Genomic DNA, 21,691 nt, shown 5'->3' with positions numbered 1-21,691 from the left:
TCCCTTTCAGGTTACCCCACTCCCCCCTGCACTTAAACAGTCAATACAGTCCTCATCAAATCAATTGGTCACCAACAGGATTTATTGGGAGTGTTGCTAATGAGATCTAATTGGCACTTAATTAGCCAATGAGCAGATCGATTGACCATGATAAGTTGATTGGTTGAAATAAAAACATATATTTACAGATCACAGTGGCGGGGAGGGGGGGGGGGGGGGGGGGTCATTGGGTATAATCCCACCGGTCATTTGGTATAACATACTGACATTGAACATCAATGGATATTTTTTTTTAAAGGTCAACATAAACATTTAACCAGATTTCAACCACAGATTAAGGACAGGATTCAAGGGTTGGCTTATTACAAAAATAGTTTTTGACAACTCAACTAAATATCAACCAACTATAGACTTTATAGGTTTTTGTCCAGATGGCTTTCAGGGCATCACAAAGCACAGAAAACAGAGGACATAAGAAAGCGTTAAGGCATGGCCGCAATGCTCAGTCTACTTCATAGAGCTCGGTCTACAGATCAGAAAGCCCTAACATACTGTAGCCACACACCCTTCAAAAGGTAGCCTATCTTTCATACACTACCTCTCATATATACAGCGGTAGTCCGTCCACACTTCTCTAGACATTTCACACTAATTCTCACTGGCGGCACTTCATAGAGGATGTCAGTCATAGAGGTCTAGGGAATGAGAGGGACCAAGAGAGAGAGAGGGAGTGTGTCTGTGTGAGAGAGAGAGACACAACACACAAAGACATGCACACACAGACACAAAGAAGGATTGAGACCGAGGAGAAGGGGAGAGGGAGCAAGAAAGAGGGAGTAGAATAAATACTCTAGTGGTCTCCACCACCATCTGTGGCTTGTCAGTGTGAGTACTGCAGCCTTTCCCTTGTGCCTCTGGGAAAACACACACGAGCACACACACACACGCCACCCCATTCCACCCTTTTCCTCCACACCGTTTCTGAGAAAATAGATCATGTTCAGAAACGTACTCCATGTTCTCTTTGAAAGGGATGAAAATCTGGAAGGAAAAAAAAGACAGAGAGCCACAAAGTCGTAGCATCATCTCTTTCTTCTCCCCAGACTTCAAAGCTGGATTATGAAGAATTTAAAGTTCTGAATCTTTAAAGCACTCAAGAGACTCAAATCAGTGCTGGAGGCGAGATAGCGAAACTCAAATCTCAATATAATGGAGCTTCATGGTGTCAATTCATTCTCCTGAAATCGCTTTTAATGAAGTGCCCGTTCACTTACGGCCTGTGAACAGACAGACCCTGACTTAAATCTGGGAGTGTTGAGCAGGATTTCAAGTGATATCTTTATGATGCCAGGTCTATCAAACAGCACTATACAGGTTCATGGCGTATACAGACTTGGTGACATTTCCCATAGAGATAGATAGAGGAGTCATCTTTGTATCTGTGCCATTGTAGCGTCTATGACAGCATGGGCAGTGCCACAATTTCAATTTTCTTCTTCATGATTAGCTGATTACTCCTGATGACCCTGGTTAGACATTACTCCAACAGGGTCACCAGGAGGGATTAGCCAATGAAGTTGGAAGTCCCACTCAGTTAAATACATAAAATGAGTGGATGCCCTCAATCGCACTGTCCGTGCTAATACGGACTTTTGGCCATTCTCTATTCATTTGTCCTAGGTACAGATCTAGGATCAGCTTCCCCTCCTGAATCCTAACCTTTAATTCTGATTGGGGAAAATGCTAGACTGACCGACTGATCAGTGTCTAGGGGCAACCTCACCCAACTCCGATACAGACAAACAGTACAGTACTCACCAGCACAGTGACCACGCGCAGAACCACACCTCTCATGTTGTTCTCCAACTTCCTGTCAGTTAGTGTTCCATTGAGGCCATGCACTGGATCCCAGGTGGCCAGCTGTAAGACAAGCAGGAAGTACATTTTACAAGTGACATGTTACAAGTAAAATGTTAAAAGGATCATACCCTTTTATTCAATTTACGCCTGAAATGACGTACCCAAATTTAACAACCTGTAGTTCAGGACCTGAAACAAGGATATGCATATTCTTGAAACCATTTGAAAGGAAACACTTTGCAGTTTGTGAAAATATTAAATTAATGTAGGAGAATATAACACATTAGATCTGGTAAAAGATCATACAAAAACAAAAGATGTTTAAAAAAGAAAAAAGAAAAATCATCTTTGACATGCAAGAGAAAGGCCATACTTTCAGATAGGAGTCTAGGTGTAATTTAGAGTTTGGCAACCAGATAGCAGCAGTGTTTGTGCAAAGTTTCAGACTGATCCAGTGAATACATTACTGCACAATATTTTGTATCAAGTCTGTCAGGAGTTTGCTCAAATGTGCTGAATTGGTCAATTGATACATTTTCAAGTACATAACTATAAAGAACATACAAAAATGCTATGGTAATAAAACATTTAAGTTTACACACTGCCAGGTATGTTAGCTTATACACTAACTTTTACACATCTAGATGGCCGGGTGGGGTGGGTGTGGAGCCAGAGATAGCAGTGGGGTCAAACTGTAGACCCCAGTTCCTACATTTGAACATAAGAAAATAGATTTTATCAAACAAAACTATGCTACATTTTATCCCTGGAACCCTCAGGATGAGAAATCAGAGAAAGATTACTGAATGTAAGTAGTACGTACATTATTTACCTTCAGAGGTGAATGTATCAAACCAGTTGCCAATGAAAAAAGTGTTTTGTTGTTGTGCACTCTCCTCAATCAATAGCATGGCATTTTTTCACTGTAATAGCTACTGTTAATTGGATACTGCAGTTAGATTAACAAGAATTTAAGCTTTCTGCCCATATAAGACATGTCTATGTCCCAGAAAGTTGGCTGTTGTATACAACGTAATTCAAGTAATATTAGCACAGGTTAGCAGCAACCTTCCCGGTTTAGGGACACCCATCCCATAGAGGTTAAAGTAACTGTACAGTATTTCTAGATTGGTATGAAATATGACCTATAATTAATTCCAATATGAGTGAAATACTTTTCCTTCCAATTTATTTTAATTAAGTGTGTTAAAAAGCAGCTTATCTGTGTTGGAATGGGGTATTTAGTCTTTTTATTAGGACCATTAGCATTTGTGGGTGTACCCCAACAACAGAATGGTGTAAGCGTATACCGGTCATTAAAAATATTAATGTGTAGGTTGCTGATTGGCCAAATTAACAATGAGGCAGGATGACATCATTCTCTATGAGGAAATTGCAAGCATTTTTCAGACTGTCTGATTGAGTTTTTTCCCCACCTTTATTTAACCAGGTAAGCTAGTTGAGAACAAGTTCTCATTTACAACTGCAACCTGGCCAAGATAAAGCAAAGCAGTGCGACACAAACAACAACACAGAGTTACACATGGAAGAAACAAGTGTACAGTAAATTACACAACATACAGTGGGTGTAAATGGCGTGAGGAGGTAGGCAATAAATAGGCCATAGTAGTGAAGTAAAATTTAGCAGATTAACACTGAAGTGATAAATGAGCAGATGATGATGTGTAGAGATACTGGTGTGCACAAGAGCAGACAGGTAAATAAAAACAATATGGGGATGAGGTAGGTAGATTGGGTGGGCTATTTACAGATGGACTATGAACAGCTGCAGCGATCGTTTAGCTGCTCAGATAGCTGATGTTTAAAGTTAGTGAGGGAAATATACATCTCCAGCGATTTTTGCAATTATTTCCAGTCACTGGCAGCAGAGAACTGGAAGGAAAGGCAGCCAAAGTAGGTGTTGGCGTTGGGGATGACCAGTGAGATATACCTGCTGGAGCGCGTGCTAAGGGTGGGTGTTATCGTGACCAGGGAGCTGAGATAAGGCGGAGCTTTACCTAGTATAGACTTGACATGGAGTCAGTGGGTCTGGCGACGAATATGTAGCGAGGGCCAGCCAACTAGAGCATACAGGTTGCAGTGGTGGGTGGTATAAGGGGCTTTGGTAACAAAACGGATGGCACTGTGATAGACGGCATCCAGTTTGATGAGTAGAGTATTGGAAGCTATTTTGTAGATGACATCGCCGAAGTTGAAGATCGGTAGGATAGTCAGTTTTAACGAGGGTATGTTTGGCGGCGTGAGGTTTTGTTGCGAAATAGAAAGCCAATTCTAGATTTGATTTTGGATTGGAGATGTTTAATATGAGTCTGGAAGGGGAGTTTACAGTCTAGCCAGACACCTAGGTATTTGTAGTTGTCCACATATTCTAGGTCAGAACCGTCCAGAGTAGTGATGCTAGTCGGGCGGGCTGGTGCGGGCAGCGAAAGGTTGACTAGTGTTTAAGAACAGTTGGAGGCCATGGAAGGAGTTTTGTATGGCATTGAAGCTCGTTTGGAGGTTAGTTAACACAGTGTCCAAAGAAGGGCCAGATGTATACAGAATGGTGTCGTCTGCGTAGAGGTGGATCAGGGAATCACCCGCAGCAAGAGCGACATCATTGATATATACAGAGAAAAGAGTTGGCCTGATAATTGAACACTGTGGTACCCCCATAGAGACTGCCAGAGGTCCGGACAACAGACCTTCCGATTTGACACACTGAACCCTGTCTGCAAAGTAGTTGATGAACCAGACAAGGCAGTCATTTGAGAAACCAAGGCTATTGAGTCTGCCGATAAGAATACGGTGATTGACAGAGTCGAAAGCCTTGGCCAGGTCAATGAAGACGGCTGCACAGTACTGTTTTTTATCGATGGCGGTTATGATATCGTTTAGTACCTTGAGCGTGGCTGAGGTGCACCCGTGACCAGCTCGGAAATCGGATTGCTCAGCAGAGAAGGTATGGTGGGATTCGAAATGGTCAGTGATCTGTTTATTAACTTGGCTTTCGAAGACTTTAGAGAGGCAGGGCAGGATGGACATAGGTCTATAACAGTTTGGGTCTAGAGTGGCACCCCCTTTGAAGATGGGGATGACCGTGGCAGCTTTGCATTCTTTAGGGATCTCGGACGATACGAAAGAGAGGTTTAACAGACTGGTAATAGGGGTTGAAACAATGGCGGCGGATAGTTTTAGAAAGAGAGGTTCCAGAATGTCTAGCCCAGCGGATTTGTACGGGTCCAGGATTTGCAGCTCTTTCAGAACATCTGATATCTGGATTTGGGTGAAGGAGAAGCTGGGGAGGCTCGGGCAAGAAGCTGCGGGGGGGACGGAGCTGTTGGCCAGGGTTGGATTTTTCTCAAATTCATGCTTTGGCCATAAATACAGGTATAAGACGAGTCAAAAACATTATTTGAGGATGAGAACGGAATATGAACTTTTAAAAGTGAGACAGTTACTTTAACTTAATGGTCCTCTGTGGCTCTGTTGTTCCCATATAGGATTCACGCCAGTGTTTTACCCAAAAAGCTCAGACTTTTCTGTTTCCATTACCAAGGATGAGACGGTGTCAGACCTGCTTTAAACTGATGCCAGACCTAGGCCACTGGCGACTTAAAGCGGGTTTTGGGGGCTGGCGTGTGACGTAGTAGGAAGATACCCGATGTTGTGGTGGTAGCGTGATTTAGGTCTCTTACGATTCAAGAAACAGATCAACTTAAGAAAATTAAAAGCAAGTACAGAGATGCCAAGATGCACAATGGCAGGAGTGGGAGTGTTCGAAAGCGGATTAAATGGTAAGAAACCCGTGACTCTATATTGGGACATAGGTCAGCGGTACCGAATGGTGAGACACTGCAGTCTGGGACAGTTGTGCAATTCCTGGAGGAGATGCAAGACTCTGGTAAGTGGTTAATAATGTTTTTATTACAAACAAGCTGGCAAGCTCGCTTTGTATTCAACAGATGTGTCCATCTGATGCTTGTTGTTAGCTAGCTGCTTAGCATTAGTAGTAACTGGTTTGGACAAAAGAGCGAGCTAGCTAACTCTTATCCAGCGCTACTTAAAGTAGTAAGTGCATACATTTTCATACCACCCTTGCCAGCTCACCAGCCCATCCAGGCCTTTCCCTCACCAGTTCGCTACCAACCAAAAACTTTCGGTAAGTTTTGCATCTGTACTTTGTAGATTGCCAATGTTTTTACATTTATTTTGTGGACACGTGGAGCCACCACCAGCCTCCATGAGTGGTTCATAGCATCCACAGCAAAAAAAGAAAGGTCTGCAAAGATGGCAGCGTGGGCTAAATAGAAAGAGGAGAGGCGCATTGTCAACCAGGGTTTCCTTAGCGTCCTGGGACGCGTCCTGGGACGACTGGTGGACACTATTGTCACATTACGTCCACACCCCTGATTCCCTTCTCCTGTACCAGGACTTGCACCCAGAGAAGGCAGTGTGGGCTGTTGCCGTTTTTAAGGAATATAATCTCAATAGTCATATTTCAAGCAAGCATGCTAACTATTTGCATGTGACAATAAGATTTGATTTGATTTGAGTTCCCTCATTTGAACATAAAAATATATTTTTTCAAACAAAACTATGCCACATTTTATCCCTGGGACCCTCACATGCTGACCAGACCGGATATATCGCGTGCGCTAGCGTCGCAAAATAAATGTAGAAATACATGTTATTAAATTATTACGCCCGCCAATGAGCGTCTGCGATGCCAAGGGCTAAAATAGAACTCATTCCTATTTCTGACGCAGATCTTGCTGAAAGTCCTGCCTCTCCAATCTCCTCAGTAGTTTATAGAAGCAGGTACCCACGTGCCATCTCCTCATTGGTTATACCCACGTGGGTGATTGAAATACGAACTGTTTTGCCGGTAGTCATGGTAATACTATGAAAGTTTAGATGCCAATCACCATATAAGTTCAAAGATGAAAGAGCCTGGAAGGAGGAGAGATGAATAGAAACGATTCGGTTGGCCGTTTTATGTGTGGATTAATTGGCGGAGTAGAGGGCCTTGTGCATTTCAGGTAAAATAACAACAATGTTTATATCCCAGGACATATTAGCTAGCAGCAGCAAGCTAGCTAAATAGGACAAATTAGCTAGCAAGTGCAAGCTAACTTGCCATACATGTTTAATTATTTTTGACCTGTCCCCAAATTAATGTCATTGGTTCAGAGTTCGTTTTTCTATTTTAAACTGTGTGTCGTGATCGCATTTGGTGTTTTTTTATTTATTTTTAACCTTTATTTTACTAGGCAAGTCAGTTAAGAACAAAGTGGGTTAACTGCCTGTGCAGGGGCAGAACGACAGATTTGTACCTTGTCAGCTCGGGGATTTGAACTTGCAACCTTTTGGTTACTAGTCCAACGCTCTAACCACTAGGCTACCCTGCCGCCCCAGAGGGACAAAATACATTTATGCATGATAGCGTGGTGCACGTGCGCAGCTGGTTTGGGTTCCGTGTCAGGATGACAAATCAAAGCAAGATTTACTGAATGTAAGTAAATTATTTACCTTCAGTGGTGAATTTATCAAACCAGTTGCCGTGATAAAAGTGTTTTGTTGTTATGCACTCTCCTCAAACAATAGCATGGTATTTTTTCACTCTAATAGCCACTGTTAGCAATCTGTCCTCTCAGGAAAAGGCAAAGAAGGCCTCAAAACTTGCCACAAACTTAAAAGCCCAACAAAATACGTTTACTAAACTGTGTTCTACTCAAGACTCCGTAACTATGGCAAGCTACGCAGTGGCACATAAAATTGCAAAGCATAGCAAGACTTTTGCTGAAGGTGAGTTTGTGAAAGAGTGTATGGTGGAGACTGCTGGTATACTTTGTCCTGAGAGTAAAAGCCAATTCAAGAACATTTGCTTATCACGCAGAACCATCACCATGCATGTGGAAGTGATACTGTAGGTGAGGAGCTAATCTCAGAGTTGAAGAAAAAAGCAGATGGCTTCGATCTTTTTTTAATGGCACTGGATGAGAGTACTGACATCATAGACACCGCTCAACTTTACATTTTTGTTCAATGAATAAATGAGAACTTTGAAATACAGTTGAAGTCGGAAGTTTACATACACCAGGTTGGAGTCATTAAAACTAATTTTTCAACCACTCCACAAATGTCTTGTTAACAAATTTTAGATTTACATCTACTTTGTGAATGACACAAGTAATTTCTCCAACGATTGTTTACAGACAGATTATTTCACTTATAATTCACTGTATCACAATTCCAGTTGGTCAGAAGTTTACATACAATAGGTTGACTGTGCCTTTAAACAGCTTACACAATTTCAGAAAATGATGTCATGGCTTTAGAAGCTTCTGATAGGCTAATTGACATCATTTGAGTCAATTGGAGGTGTACCTGTGGATGTATTTCAAGGCCTACCGTCAAACTCAGTGCCTCTTTGCTTGACATCATGGGAAAATCAAAAGAAATCAGCCAAGACCTCAGAAAGAAACATTGTAGACCTCCACAAGTCTGGTTCATCCTTGGGAGCAATTTCCAAACGCCTGAAGGTACCACGTTCATCTGCACAAACAATAGTATGCAAGTATAAACACCATGGGACCACGCAGCCGTCATACCGCTCAGGAAGGAGACGCATTCTGTCTCCTAGATATGAACGTACTTTGGTGCAAATCAATCCCAGAACAACAGCAAAGGACGTTGTGAAGATGCTGGAGGCAACAGGTACACAGCATCATGTTGTGGGGGTACTTTGCTGCAGGAGGGACTGCTGTACTTCACAAAATAGATGGCTCCATGAGGTAGGAAAATTATGTGGATATATTGAAGCAACATCTCAAGACATCAGTCAGGAAGTTAAAGCTTGGTCTTCCAAATGGACAAGGACCCCAAGCATACTTCCAAAGTTGTGGCAAAATGGCTTAAGGACAACAAAGTCAAGGTATTGGAGTGGCCACTACAAAGCCCTGACCTCAATCCTATAGACAATCTGTGGGCAGAACTGAAAAAGCATGTGCGAGCAAGGAGGTCTACAAACCTGACTCAGTTACACCAGCTCTGTCAGGAGGAATGGGCCAAAGTTCACCCAACTTATTGTGGGAAGCTTGTGGAAGGCTACCCAAAATGTTTCACCCAAGTTAAACAATTTAAAGATTAAGGAATGTGTGTACTGATCCTTGCAACATGGGGCATTATCATGCTGAAACTTGAGGTGATGGTAGCTGGTCTCAGACCATCCTGCTGGGGAAGAAGCCCGAGCCTGATGTGGATGTTCTGGACTGGTGTGGTTATATGTGGCTTGCAGTTGTGAGGCTGGTAAGACATACTGCCAAATTCTCTTAAACAATGTTGGAGGTGGCTTATGGTAGAGAAATTAACATTCAATTCTCTGGCAACATCTCTGGTGGACATTGCTGCAGTCAGCATGCCAATTGCTCGCTCGCTCAAAATGTGAGACATCTGTGGCAGTGTGTTGTGTGACAATACTCACATTTTAGAGTAGCTTTTTATTGTCCCCAGCACAAGGTGCACCTGTGTAATGACCATGCTGTTTAATCAGCTTCTTGATATGCCACACCTGTCAGGTGGATGTATTATTTTGGCAAAGTACATATGCTCACTAACAGGGATATAAACAAATTTCTGTGCACAAACTTTGAGAGAAATAAGCTTTTTGTGTTTGGAAAAAACATGGGACAACCACTTTACATGTTGCGTTTATATTTTTGTTCAGTATTAAACTGCATGTGTCACATATATAAGCGTATAAGTAATATATGTCACATTTAGTGCATTCGGTAAGTATTCAGACACCTTTTTGTCACGTTACAGCCTTATTCTAAAAATGATTAAATAAAACATTTTCCTCATCAGTCTACTCACAATACCCCATAATGACAAAGAGATGATTTGTAAAGGCACACACCTGTCTATATAAGGTCCCACAGTTGACAGTGCATATCAGAACAAAAACCAAGCCAAGAGATCGAAAGAATTGCCCGTAGAGCGCTGAGACAGGATTTTCTTGAGGCACAGATCCGGGGAAGGGTACCAAAACATTTCTGCAGCATTGAAAGTCCCTGAGAACACAGTGGCCTCCAAGTTTGGAACCACCAAGACTATTCCTAGAGCTGGCCGCCCAGCCAAACTGATCAATTGGGGGAGAACGGCCTTGGTCAGTGAGGTGGCCAAGAACCCGATAGACACTCTGACATAGGGCGGCAGCATAGCCTAGTGGTTAGAGCGTTGGACTAGTAACCGGAAGGTTGCAAGTTCAAACCCCCGAGCTGACAAGGTACAAATCTGTCGTTCTGCCCCTGAACAGGCAGATAACCCACTGTTCCTAGGCCGTCATTGAAAATAAGAATTTGTTCTTAACTGACTTGCCTAGTTAAATAAAGGTAAAATAAAATAGCTCCAGATTTCCTCTGTGTAGATGGGAGAACCTTCCAGAAGGACAACCACCTCTGCAGCACTCCACCAATCAGGCCTTACAGCGGCCAGGTACAGCGGCCAGACAGAAGCCACTCCTCAGTAAAAGGCACATGACAGACTGTTTGTAGTTTGCCAAAAGGCACCTAAAGGACTCTCAGACCATGACATACAAGATAATCTGGTCTCATGAAACCAAGATTGAACTATTTGGCCTGAATGCCAAGCGTCACATCTGGAGGAAACCTGGCACCATTTCTATGATAAGGCATGGTGGTAGCAGCATCATGCTGTGGGAATGATTTCAGCAGCAGGGACTGGGAGACTTGTCAGGATTGATGGAAAGATGAACGGAGCAAAGTAGAGTCAGATCTCAGAATGGGGCGAAGGATCACTTTCCAACAGGACAACGACCCTAAGCACACAGCTCTGAATGTCCTTGAGTGGCCTGGACTTGACTTGAACCCGATCGAACATCTCTGGAGAGACCTGAAAATAGCTGTGCAGCAATGCTCCCCATCCAACCTGACAGGGCTTGAGAGGATGTGCAAAGAAGAATGTGAGAAACTCCCCAAATAAAGGTGTGCCAAGCTTGTAGCGTCATACCCAAGAAGACTTGTGGCTGCCAACATGTGCTTTAACAAAATACTGAGTAAAGGGTCTGAATACTTCGCTAGTCCAAACACAATCCCCCATAATGTCAAAGTGGAATCGTGTCTTTAGAAATTTTTACAAATGAATAAAACATTTAAATGTCTTGAGTCAATAAGTATTCAACTCCTTTGTTATGGGAAGTCTAAATATGTTCAGGATTAAAAATGTTGCTTAAAAAGTCACATAATAAGTCGCATGGACAAACTCTGTGTGCAATAATAGTGTTGAAGATGATTTTTGTATGGCTACCTCATCTCTGTACCCCAAACATACAATTATCAGTAAGGTCCCTCAGGCGGGCAGTGAACTTCAAACAAAGATTCAACCACATAGACCAGGGAGGTTTTCCAATGCGTCACAAAGAAGGGCAGCTATTAGTAGATGGGTAAAAAAAAAAGCAGACATTGAATATCCCTTTGAGCATGTTATTAATTACACTTTGAATGGTGTATAAATACATGCAGTCATTACAAAGCTACACTAGTCCTTCCTAACTCAGTTGCTGAAGAGGATGGAAACCGCTCAGGGATTTCAACATTAGGCCAATGGTGACATTAAAACAGTTACAGAGTTTAATGGCTGTGATAGGAGAGAACTGAGGATGGATCAACAACATTGTAGTTACTCCACAAAACTATCATAACTGACAGAGTGAAAAGAAGGAAGCCTGAACAGAATAATCAAATCAAATTTCATTTGTCACGTGCGCTGAATACAACAGGTGTAGATCTTACAGCGAAATGCTTAATTACAGGCTCTAACCAATTGTGCAAAAAAGGTATTAGGTGAGGTAGTACGTACATGAATGTATAGTTAAAGTGACTTTGCATATATGATAAACAGAGAGTAGCAGCACCGTAAAAGAGGGGTTGGGGGGGCACACAATGCAAATAGTCCGGGTAGCCAATTGATTACCTGTTCAGGAGTCTTATGGCTTGGGGGTAAAAACTGTTGAGAAGCCTTTTTGTCCTAGACTTGGAACTCCGGTACCGCTTGCCATGCTGGAGTAGAGAAAACAGTCTATGACTGGGGTGGCTAGGGTCTTTAACAATTTTTAGGGCCTTCCTCTGACACCACCTGGTCGAGGTCCTGGATGGCAGGAAGCTTGACCCTAGTGATGTACTGTGCCGTTCACACTACCCTCTGTAGTGCCTTGCGGTCGGAGACCAAGCAGTTGCCATATAAGGCAGTGATGCAACTTGATGTTGCAGCTGTAGAACCTTTTAAGGATCTGAGAACCCAGTCTCTAGAGGGGGAATAGGTTTTATCGTGCCCTCTTCATGACTGTCTTGGTGTGCTTGGAACATGTTAGTTTGTTGGTGATGTGGACACCAAGGAACTTGAAGCTCTCAACCTGCTCCACCACAGCCCCGTCGATGAGAATGGGGGCGTGCTCGGTCCTCCTTTTCCTGTAGGTCCTCGGTCCTCCTTCTCCTTAGTCTTGGTTACGTTGAGGGAGAGGTTGTTATTCTGGAACTACCAGGCCAGGTCTCTGACCTCCTCCCTATAGGCTGTCTCATAGTTGTCGGTGATCAGGCCTACCACTGTTGTGTCGTCTGCAAACTTAATAATGGTGTTGGAGTCGTGCCTGGCCATGCAGTCGTGGGAGAACAGGGAGTACAGGAGGGGACTGAGCACGCACCCCTGGGGTGCTCCAGTGTTGCGGATCAGCGTGGCAGATGTGTTGCTACCTACCCTCACCACCTGGGGGCGGCCTGTCAGGAAGTCCAGGATCCAGTTGCAGAGGGAGGTTTTTAGTCCCAGGATTCTCAGCTTAGTGATGAGCTTTGAGGGTACTATGGTGTTGAACACTGAGCTGTAGTCAATGAACAGCATCCTCACGTAAGAGTTCATTTTGTCCAGATGGGAAAGGGCAGTGTGGAGTGCAATAGAGATTGCATCATCTGTGTATCTGTATGGGCGGTATGCAAATTGGAGTCGGTCTAGGGTTTCTGGGATAATGGTGTTGATGTGAGCCATTACCAACCTTTCAAAGCACTTCATGGCTACGGACGTGAGTGCTACGGGTATGTAGTAATTTAGGCAGGTTGCCTTTGTGTTCTTAGGCACAGGGACTATGGTGGTCTGCATGAAACATGTTGGTATTACAGACTCAATCAGGGACATGTTGAAAATGTAAGTGAAGACACCTGCCAGTTGTTCAGCACATGCCCGGAGCACAAGTCCTGGTAATCCGTCTGGCCCCGCAGCCTTGTGTATGTTGACCTGTTTAAAGGTCTTACTCACGTAGGCTACGGAGAGCGTGATCAAGCAGTCGTCCGGAACAGCTGATGCTCTCATGCATAACTCAGTGTTGCTTGCCTCAAAGCAAGCATTGAAGCGATTTAGCTCGTCTGGTAGGCTCGTGTCACTGGGCAGCTCGCGGCTGTGCTTCCCTTTGTAGTCTGTAGTAGTTTACAAGCCCTGCCACATACGACGAGCGTCGGAGCCGGTGTAGTATGATTCAATCTTAGCCCTGTATTGACGCATTGCCTGTTTGATGGTTAGTCGCAGGGCATAGCAGGATTTCTTGTTAGCTTCCAGGTTAGAGTCCCGCACCTTGAAAGCGGCAATGTTGCCTGTAATCCATGGCTTCTGGTTGGGGTATGTACGTACAGCCACTGTGGGGACAACGTCCTCGATGCACTTATTGATAAAGCCAGTGACTGATGTGGTGTACTCCTCAATGCCATTGGAAGATTCCCGGAACATGTTCCAGTCTGTGATAGCAAAACAGTCCTGTAGTTTAGCATCTGCTTCAGCTGACCACTCTTTTACAGACTGAGTCACTGGTGCTTCCTGCTTTAATTTTTGCTTATAAGCAGGAATCAGGAGGATAGAGTTGTGGTCGGATTTACCAAATGGAGGGCGAGGGAGAGCTTTGTACGTGTCCCTGTGTATGGAGTAAAGGTGATCTAGAATTTGTTTCACTCTGGTTGCACATTTAACATGTTGATAGAGATTTGGTAGAACTGATTTAAGTTTCCCTGCATTAAAGTCTCTGGCCACTAGGAGCGCCACCTCTGGGTAAGTGGTTTACGGTTTGCTTATTTCCTTATACAGCTGACTGAGTGCGGTCCTACTGCCAGCATCTGTCTGTGGTGGTAAATAAACAGCCACGAAAAGTATAGCTGAAAACTCTCTAGGCAAGTAGTGTGGCCTGCAATTTATCACAATATACTCTACTTCAGGCGAGCAAAATCTAGAGACTTCCTTAGATTTCGTGCACCAGCTGTTGTTTACAAATATACACAGCCCCCCCCCCTCCCCCCCGCTGTTCTATCTTGCTGGTGCAGCGTATATCCCGCTAAATCAAATCATCAAATCAAATTGTATTTGTCACATACACATGGTTAGCAGAACTTAATGCGAGTGTAGCGAAATACTTGTGCTTCTAGTTCCGATAATGCAGTAATAACCAATGAGTAATCTAACCTAACAATTTCACAACAGCTACCTTATACACACAAGTGTAAAGGGATGAAGAATATGTGCATAAATATATATGAATGAGTGGTGATACAGAACGGCATAGGCAAAATGCAGTAGATGGTATCGAGTACAGTATATACATATGAGATGAGTAATGTAGGGTATGTAAACATTATATTAAGTGGCATTGTTTAAAGTGGCTAGTGATACATTTTTTACATGTATGGCAGCAGCCACTCAATGTTAGTGGTGGCTGTTTGTCGGATGGCTTTGAGATAGAAGCTGTTTTTCAGTCTCTCGGTCCCTGCTTTGATGCACCTGTACTGACCTCGCCTTCTGGATGATAGTGGGGTGTACAGGCAGTGGCTCGGGTGGTTCTTGTCCTTGATGATCTTTATGGCCTTCCTGTGACATCGGGTTGTGTAGGTGTCCTGGAGGGCAGGTAGTTTGCCCCCGGTGATGCGTTGTGCAGACCTCACTACCCTCTGGAGAGCCTTACGGTTGTGGGCGGAGCAGTTTCCGTACCAGGCAGTGATACAGCCCGACAGGATGCTCTCGATTGTGCATCTGTAAAAGTTTGTGAGTGCTTTTGGTGACAAGCCGAATATATCCATGTCGTCATTCAGCCACGATTCTGTGAAACATAGGATATTACAGTTTTTGATGTCCCGTTGGTAGGATATTAGTGATCGTACCTCGTCTAATTTATTGTCCAATGATTGCACGTTGGCGAGTAGTATTGACGGTAACGGCAGCTTTCTCACTCGCCTTCTCCGGGTCCTGACGAGGCATCCGGCTCTTTGTCTTCTGTACCTGCGTCTTTTCCTCTTGCAAATAACAGGGATGTCGGCCCTGTCGGGTGTTTGGAGAATGTCCTGTGTGTCCTCCTTGTTGTAGAAAATATGTTTGTCTAATCCGAGGTGAGTGATCACTGTCCTGATATCCAGAAGCTATTTTTTGCCGTAAGATACGGTTGCAGAAACATTATGTACAAAATAAGTTACACATAAAGGAAAAAAAAACACATTATAGCACAATTGTTTGGGCGCCCGTAAAACTGCTGCCATTTCTTCCGGCGCCATTTTCATAAAAAAATTGCCATTAAGGTAATAATGCAAGAAATGTGGAAAAGCAATTAACTTCATGTCCTGAATACAAAGTGTTATGTTTGGGGCAAATCCAATATTAACACATTACTGAGTACCACTCTCCATATTTCCAAGCATAGTGGTGGCTGCATCATGTTATGGGTACGCTTGTGTTGGGTTCTGGAGGGTGATATATAATGCTTACATTGTGTCAGGATATGTTATTGTTAGCCATCAGGGATCCTATGGGAGGAGAAGAGACACAGTCTGGTACCAGTCACCATGACAATCGTGAGTTGGGGAGGAGTGAACACTTTGGGGCAGAGGTCAGGTCAGGTGAAGTGAGGAAGAACAGATATCACTAAGGTTCTGTCTAGCAACAGAGATGCATTGGCTGTTCCGATGTGAAGGAGGAGACTCAGCATAGGAGAAAGGGTTAAATATCAGAGCTTGTGTGAATAGGTATTTGTCTGTTCTGCTGTTTGACCCTTTGGGGTTAATAAACTTGGTTTATGCTATCATAGAGTGTCACGACTTCCACCGTAGTTGTTCCCTCACCTTGTTCCCTCGACGTCACTGGCTTTCTAGCCGCCACCGATCCATGTTTCATTTTGTTTTGTCTGTTTACACACCTGGTTCCCATCTCATAATTATGTTCCTTATTTAACCCTCTGGTTTCCCTTTCTGTTTTGTGCGTGATTGTCTTTCGTGTATTCCGGTGTGTTATATTTTGAGTCCTGTTTTGTCCTTGTTTGGAACGAGATTTTGTTACGTTTTGAATTGAGTAAATCAGTGTTTGTTACTCTTACCTGTGTCCTGCGCCTGACTCATCTCTGTGTCCTATTACTCATCTCTGTGTCCTGCGCCTGACTCCGCCTTACCTGCTACACCTAGACGCCTTACAGGGGGTCATAAATCTCACCAACAGGGCAACGTCATGACAACGCTCTGTGCACTGCAATGGAAGCACAGTGTGATTTCACTGAGGTATGTATAAATTATGAAATTCTCATTACTAGTTGATATAATTTTTTGGGGGATACCCATCCGATTGTGTGATTTTCTTTTTCAAAGGAAAACATGCAGGACATTAGGCGATGGTGGTGCCTAGTTCTCCTGCAGAGGTCTTAAACATTATAAAAACATTTAATTTGCATCCTTGTTTCGCTGTAGCCAGACTGACCTGAAAATATTTTCATATGTCATTCACTCACTAAGGTCTGAAGAAGAAAGATCGAAAAATGCAGCGAAAACAAAACAAAAGAGGTGTCATATGATGAGTGGTATAGTCTTAACCCCCCCCCCCTCCTTCTCATATGATGAGTGGTATAGTCTTAAACCCCCCCCCCTCCCTCCTTCTCATATGATGAGTGGTATAGTCTTAAACCCCCCTCCTTCTCATATGATGAGTGGTATAGTCTTAAACCCCCCCTCCTTCTCATATGATGAGTGGTATAGTCTTAAACCAATGTTAAAAGACTCAAACCCCCCTCTCCAAAATATTTCAGGATGATGTAGAAGACGCATCCCCCCCAGCATGTCACATCAGCATCCAGCTCTGCAGCATCAGGTACTGTATAGACTATTAGCTAAAGTAAGGTGCATTCTTGTACACACATCCCTAGAGGTTCCCTTACATTACTTAATGACCACAATCTGTTTTCTTTCTAGACGATACTGACAACAAAATGCACGGTCGAACTGGGAGCTGTGAACTGGGTATGTAGTGTACTGTGTGTAATGCTGAAGGCTTGATGCATGGCACGATATAATAGTTCATATGACTTGTTGAGTAGCTTTAGATAATTCTGAAAACCCCTTTAGTAATAGTGGCTTTTGTCTGCATGGTGGTATTGTGAAAGTGGGGTGTAAAATTTGTCTTTATCACCCAATGAGGTACTATTCTTAATATTTATTCTTCCTTTTTCTTCAAGGAAGCAGATGTTCTTCTAAGGGACACACTAGAGGCAGCAAGGTGGTGCGAACGCCAAACATTTAAAGGCACCGTTTCCCTCCCAGGTGTAATTGGTATGGACGGGGAAGACCGCATTACAACCCTTAAAGAACTACGGTTGTATGATGGCCTGGATGAAGAGGAACATATTATCCTCAAGGAACCATTTATGTTCTCGTTCCAGTTACAGAGAGATTATGAGATGTTCTATGTGGGGGCAGTTGACAACAAGAAAATGACTGTCTACCTCTTTTGATGAGCAGGAGTGAAGCCATTTTTGAGGAGTGGTCAAAACCTTGTTTTTCTCTGTTGGGTTGTTTTCAATTGTTGTTTCAACTGTTAATTGTGTTATGTTGTTCAGTAAAGATGATGTAGAAGTCACCCGAGTATCTGATATCTTTACTGGAGCTGGTATAACTTAGTGTACAAAGCACATTCACCCTTGTCAGTATGTCTATATGGTATAGTCTGTCTCCATTCTCATGAGGAAAGTAAAATAGCATTATAAATCAGGATAGGTAGTAACTGTATATATATATGCTCAATGAAATAATCTAATTACAAAGTTATAACATTTATCAACACAATTTTAACAGTACATGACATACATAACAAGTCTGTTGTTCACTGCAACAATATCAGTATCTTGTCTCAAATGTAGCATGAAGCAAAAAGTGCTACAACACATGTGCTGGTATCACTTTATATAATATTTCTTACATTCTTAAAAAATGAAATACGTTTGTATTCAACGTGTGCCTTACACAAACGTGTGTGTTTGTATTCAGTGTGTGACTGTCAAACATCGGTGGGCGGGGTCAAACATGGGCGGAGTCAAACGTTTGACTCCGCCCACATTGAGCCCAGCCCCGAACTGCACACTGCAGTCAGGGGTACTTGATTGTGGCTTGGTGTATTGATTGACTTGGTGTATTGATAGACCATCCAAAGTGTAATTAATAACTTCACCATGCTCAAAGGGATATTCAATGTTCGATTTTTTATTTGACCCATCTACCAATAGGTGCCCTTCTTTGCGAGGCATTGGAAAACCTCCCTGGTCTTTGGTTGAATTGTTGTTTGAAATTCACTGCTCGATTGAGTCACCTTACACATAATTGCATGTGTGTGGTACTGTACAGAGATGAAGTAGTCATTCAAAAATCATCATAAACCCTATTATTGCACACAGACTCCATACAACAGTCCCTGCAACTAATTATGTGACTTTTTTATGTACATTTTTACTCCTGAACTTATTTAAACTTGCCCTAACAAAGAGATTGAATACTTACTAACGCAAGACATTTCAGCTTTTCATTTTTAATTCACTTGTAACAATTTCGAAAAACATGATTACACTTTGACATTATAGCGTTTTATGTATAGGCCAGTGAATGACAACTCAATTTAAATCATTTTTTAAAGTCAAGCTGTGACAACAAAATGTGGGGAAAAAATCAAGGTGTGTGAATACTTTCTGAAGACACTAAACACATGTTGCTACTAGTCCCCTTCACTCTCTCCAGTCGGTTCATCCTCTCCCTCTCAGACCCAGCCGTCTCCACCACTTTTTTACATCATGTTGCAAATGCATTCCACTTGTGTCCGATGAGTTTTTCCCCATAATAACATTTCCATGAAGTAAAATACGTATACTGAAAGGGTGTGTGTGAGTGTTAATGTGTGTGTGTGTATGCGTCCGTGTACAGTATGTGTGTGAGAGTCTGTTTGAATTTAACAGAGCTTATTTATGGAACTTTGAACTTTGCTTTGAGTCTTGTTCCCTTTTTGCCTTCTATTATTCATAGTGTGCCTGCAGGTGCTGTAGTGCTAATATCATTTACATTTTTACATTTAAGTCATTTAGCAGACGCTCTTATCCAGAGCGACTTACAAATTGGTGCGTTCACCTTATGACATCCAGTGGAACAGCCACTTTACAATAGTGCATCTAAATCTTTTAAGGGGGGGGGAGGGGTGAGAAGGATTACTTTATCCTATCCTAGGTATTCCTTGAAGAGGTGGGGTTTCAGGTGTCTCCGGAAGGTGGTGATTGACTCCGCTGTCCTGGCGTCGTGAGGGAGTTTGTTCCACCATTGGGGGGCCAGAGCAGCGAACAGTTTTGACTGGGCTGAGCGGGAACTGTACTTCCTCAGTGGTAGGGAGGCGAGCAGGCCAGAGGTGGATGAACGCAGTGCCCTTGTTTGGGTGTGGGGCCTGATCAGAGCCTGGAGGTACTGAGGTGCCGTTCCCCTCACAGCTCCGTAGGCAAGCACCATGGTCTTGTAGCGGATGCGAGCTTCAACTGGAAGCCAGTGGAGGGAGCGGAGGAGCGGGGTGACGTGAGAGAACTTGGGAAGGTTGAACACCAGACGGGCTGCGGCGTTCTGGATGAGTTGTAGGGGTTTAATGACACAGGCAGGGAGCCCACAGGAGGTACCAGTACAGAGTCAATGTGGAGGCTATATACAGGGGGTACCAGTACAGAGTCAATGTGGAGGCTGTATACAGGAGGTACCAGTACAGAGTCAATTTGGAGGCTATATACAGGGGGTACCAGTACAGAGTCAATGTGGAGGCTATATACAGGGGTACCAGTACAGAGTCAATGTGGAGGCTATATACAGGAGGTACCAGTACAGAGTTAATGTGGAGGCTGTATACAGGAGGTACCAGTACAGAGTTAATGTGGAGGCTATATACAGGAGATACCAGTGCAGAGTTAATGTGGAGGCTATATACAGGAGGTACCAGTACAGAGTCAATGTGGAGGCTATATACAGGAGGTACCAGTACAGAGTCAATGTGGAGGCTATATACAGGGGGTACCAGTACAGAGTTAATGTGGAGGCTATATACAGGGGGTACCAGTACAGAGTCAATGTGGAGGCTATATACAGGGGGTACCAGTACAGAGTCAATGTGGAGGCTATATACAGGGGGTACCAGTACAGAGTCAATATCATACATAGCCAAGTCTCTTGCTATATACTACAACAGGTAGTCCACTTTCCCTCAAAATAAATCCCTGCTAACCGTTTGGATTTTTGGCCCCTTTAATAGATTCCTCAAAATATTGATTGACATGCTGTAAGGGAAGCTATAGAGAACAAACATTACCTTTCAAAATGTAAATCAGTCCAGCACTGCACTCTTCTCCACAGTATCTTAACACAGCTCTATCAATCCATCCATTATGCGAAGCTGCTGGCTATCGGTTTTGCCGTCTGACAGATCAATCCAGAGAAGATTGTTCATTCAAATGGATTAAAAAAAGACCAACAAGCCTTTAAATTCTCCCGCATTGATTTAAAATAATCTGTTCTTTTTGAAGGAGCTAGCTCGGGGAAAAAAGACATACAACTAATGGGCGCAGAGATCATTCATTCGTTCATCCAAACCTGTAATTAGAGCTGTACATGGCCCCATTGTATTAATACAACCCTGGCACATCTGACTAAAGCCAAAACAGAAATCTCACGCCCTGCAAGTGAGGGCCTTTAACCCCTTACATTCATGGGAATTGGCCTATATACAGAGGTTTACATACACCAGGTTGGAGTCATTAAAACTTGTTTTTCAACCACTCCACACATTTCTTGCGAACAAACTATAGTTTTGACAAGTCGGTTAGGACATCTACTTTGTGCATAACACAAGTAATTTTTCCAACAATTGCTTACAGATTATTTCCCTTATAATGCACTGCATCACAATTCCAGTCAGACGTTTACATACACTAAATTGACTGTGCCTTTAAACAGCTTGGAACATTCCAGAAAAGTATGTCATGGCTTTAGAAGCTTTTGATAGGCTAATTGACATCATTTGAGTCAATTGGAGGTGTACCTGTGGATGTATTTCAAGGCCTACTTTCAAACTCAGTGCCGCTTTGCTTGACATCATGGGAAAATCAAAAGAAATCCGACAAGACCTCAGAAAATAAATTGTAGACCTCCACAAGTCTGCCTCATCCTTGCTGAAGGTACCACGTGCATCTGTACAAACAATAGTATGCAAGTATAAACACCATGGGACCATGCAGCCGTCATACAACTCAGGAAGGAGAAGCGTTCTGTCTCCTAGAGATGAACGTACTTTGGTGTGAAAAGTGCAAATCAATCCCAGAACAACAGCAAAGGACCTTGTGAACATGCTGGAAACAGGTACAAAATGATCTATATCCACAGTAAAACAAGTCCTATACCGACATAACCTGAAAGGTCGCTCAGCAAGGAAGAAGCCACTGCTCCAAAACCGCCATATACATGCC

At 43.2% G+C, this 21,691-nt stretch overlaps 1 protein-coding gene across 1 annotated transcript in view; it reads right to left on the bottom strand.

The window, feature by feature from the left end:
• Positions 1-21,691, bottom strand: part of grid2 (glutamate receptor, ionotropic, delta 2) — a 355,133-nt gene that overhangs the window by 133,155 nt on the left and 200,287 nt on the right. Inside the window, exon 8 of the mRNA XM_065026484.1 lies at positions 1,819-1,920. Coding sequence (XP_064882556.1) covers positions 1,819-1,920 — 102 coding nt within the window. The remainder of the gene's footprint in view (positions 1-1,818; positions 1,921-21,691) is intronic.

Source organism: Oncorhynchus nerka, linkage group LG13 (assembly GCF_034236695.1).
Source record: "Oncorhynchus nerka isolate Pitt River linkage group LG13, Oner_Uvic_2.0, whole genome shotgun sequence".
Taxonomy (NCBI): domain Eukaryota; kingdom Metazoa; phylum Chordata; class Actinopteri; order Salmoniformes; family Salmonidae; genus Oncorhynchus; species Oncorhynchus nerka.
The sequence above is the reverse complement of the archived record's forward strand: the minus strand, read 5'-3'. Positions and strand labels throughout refer to the sequence as shown.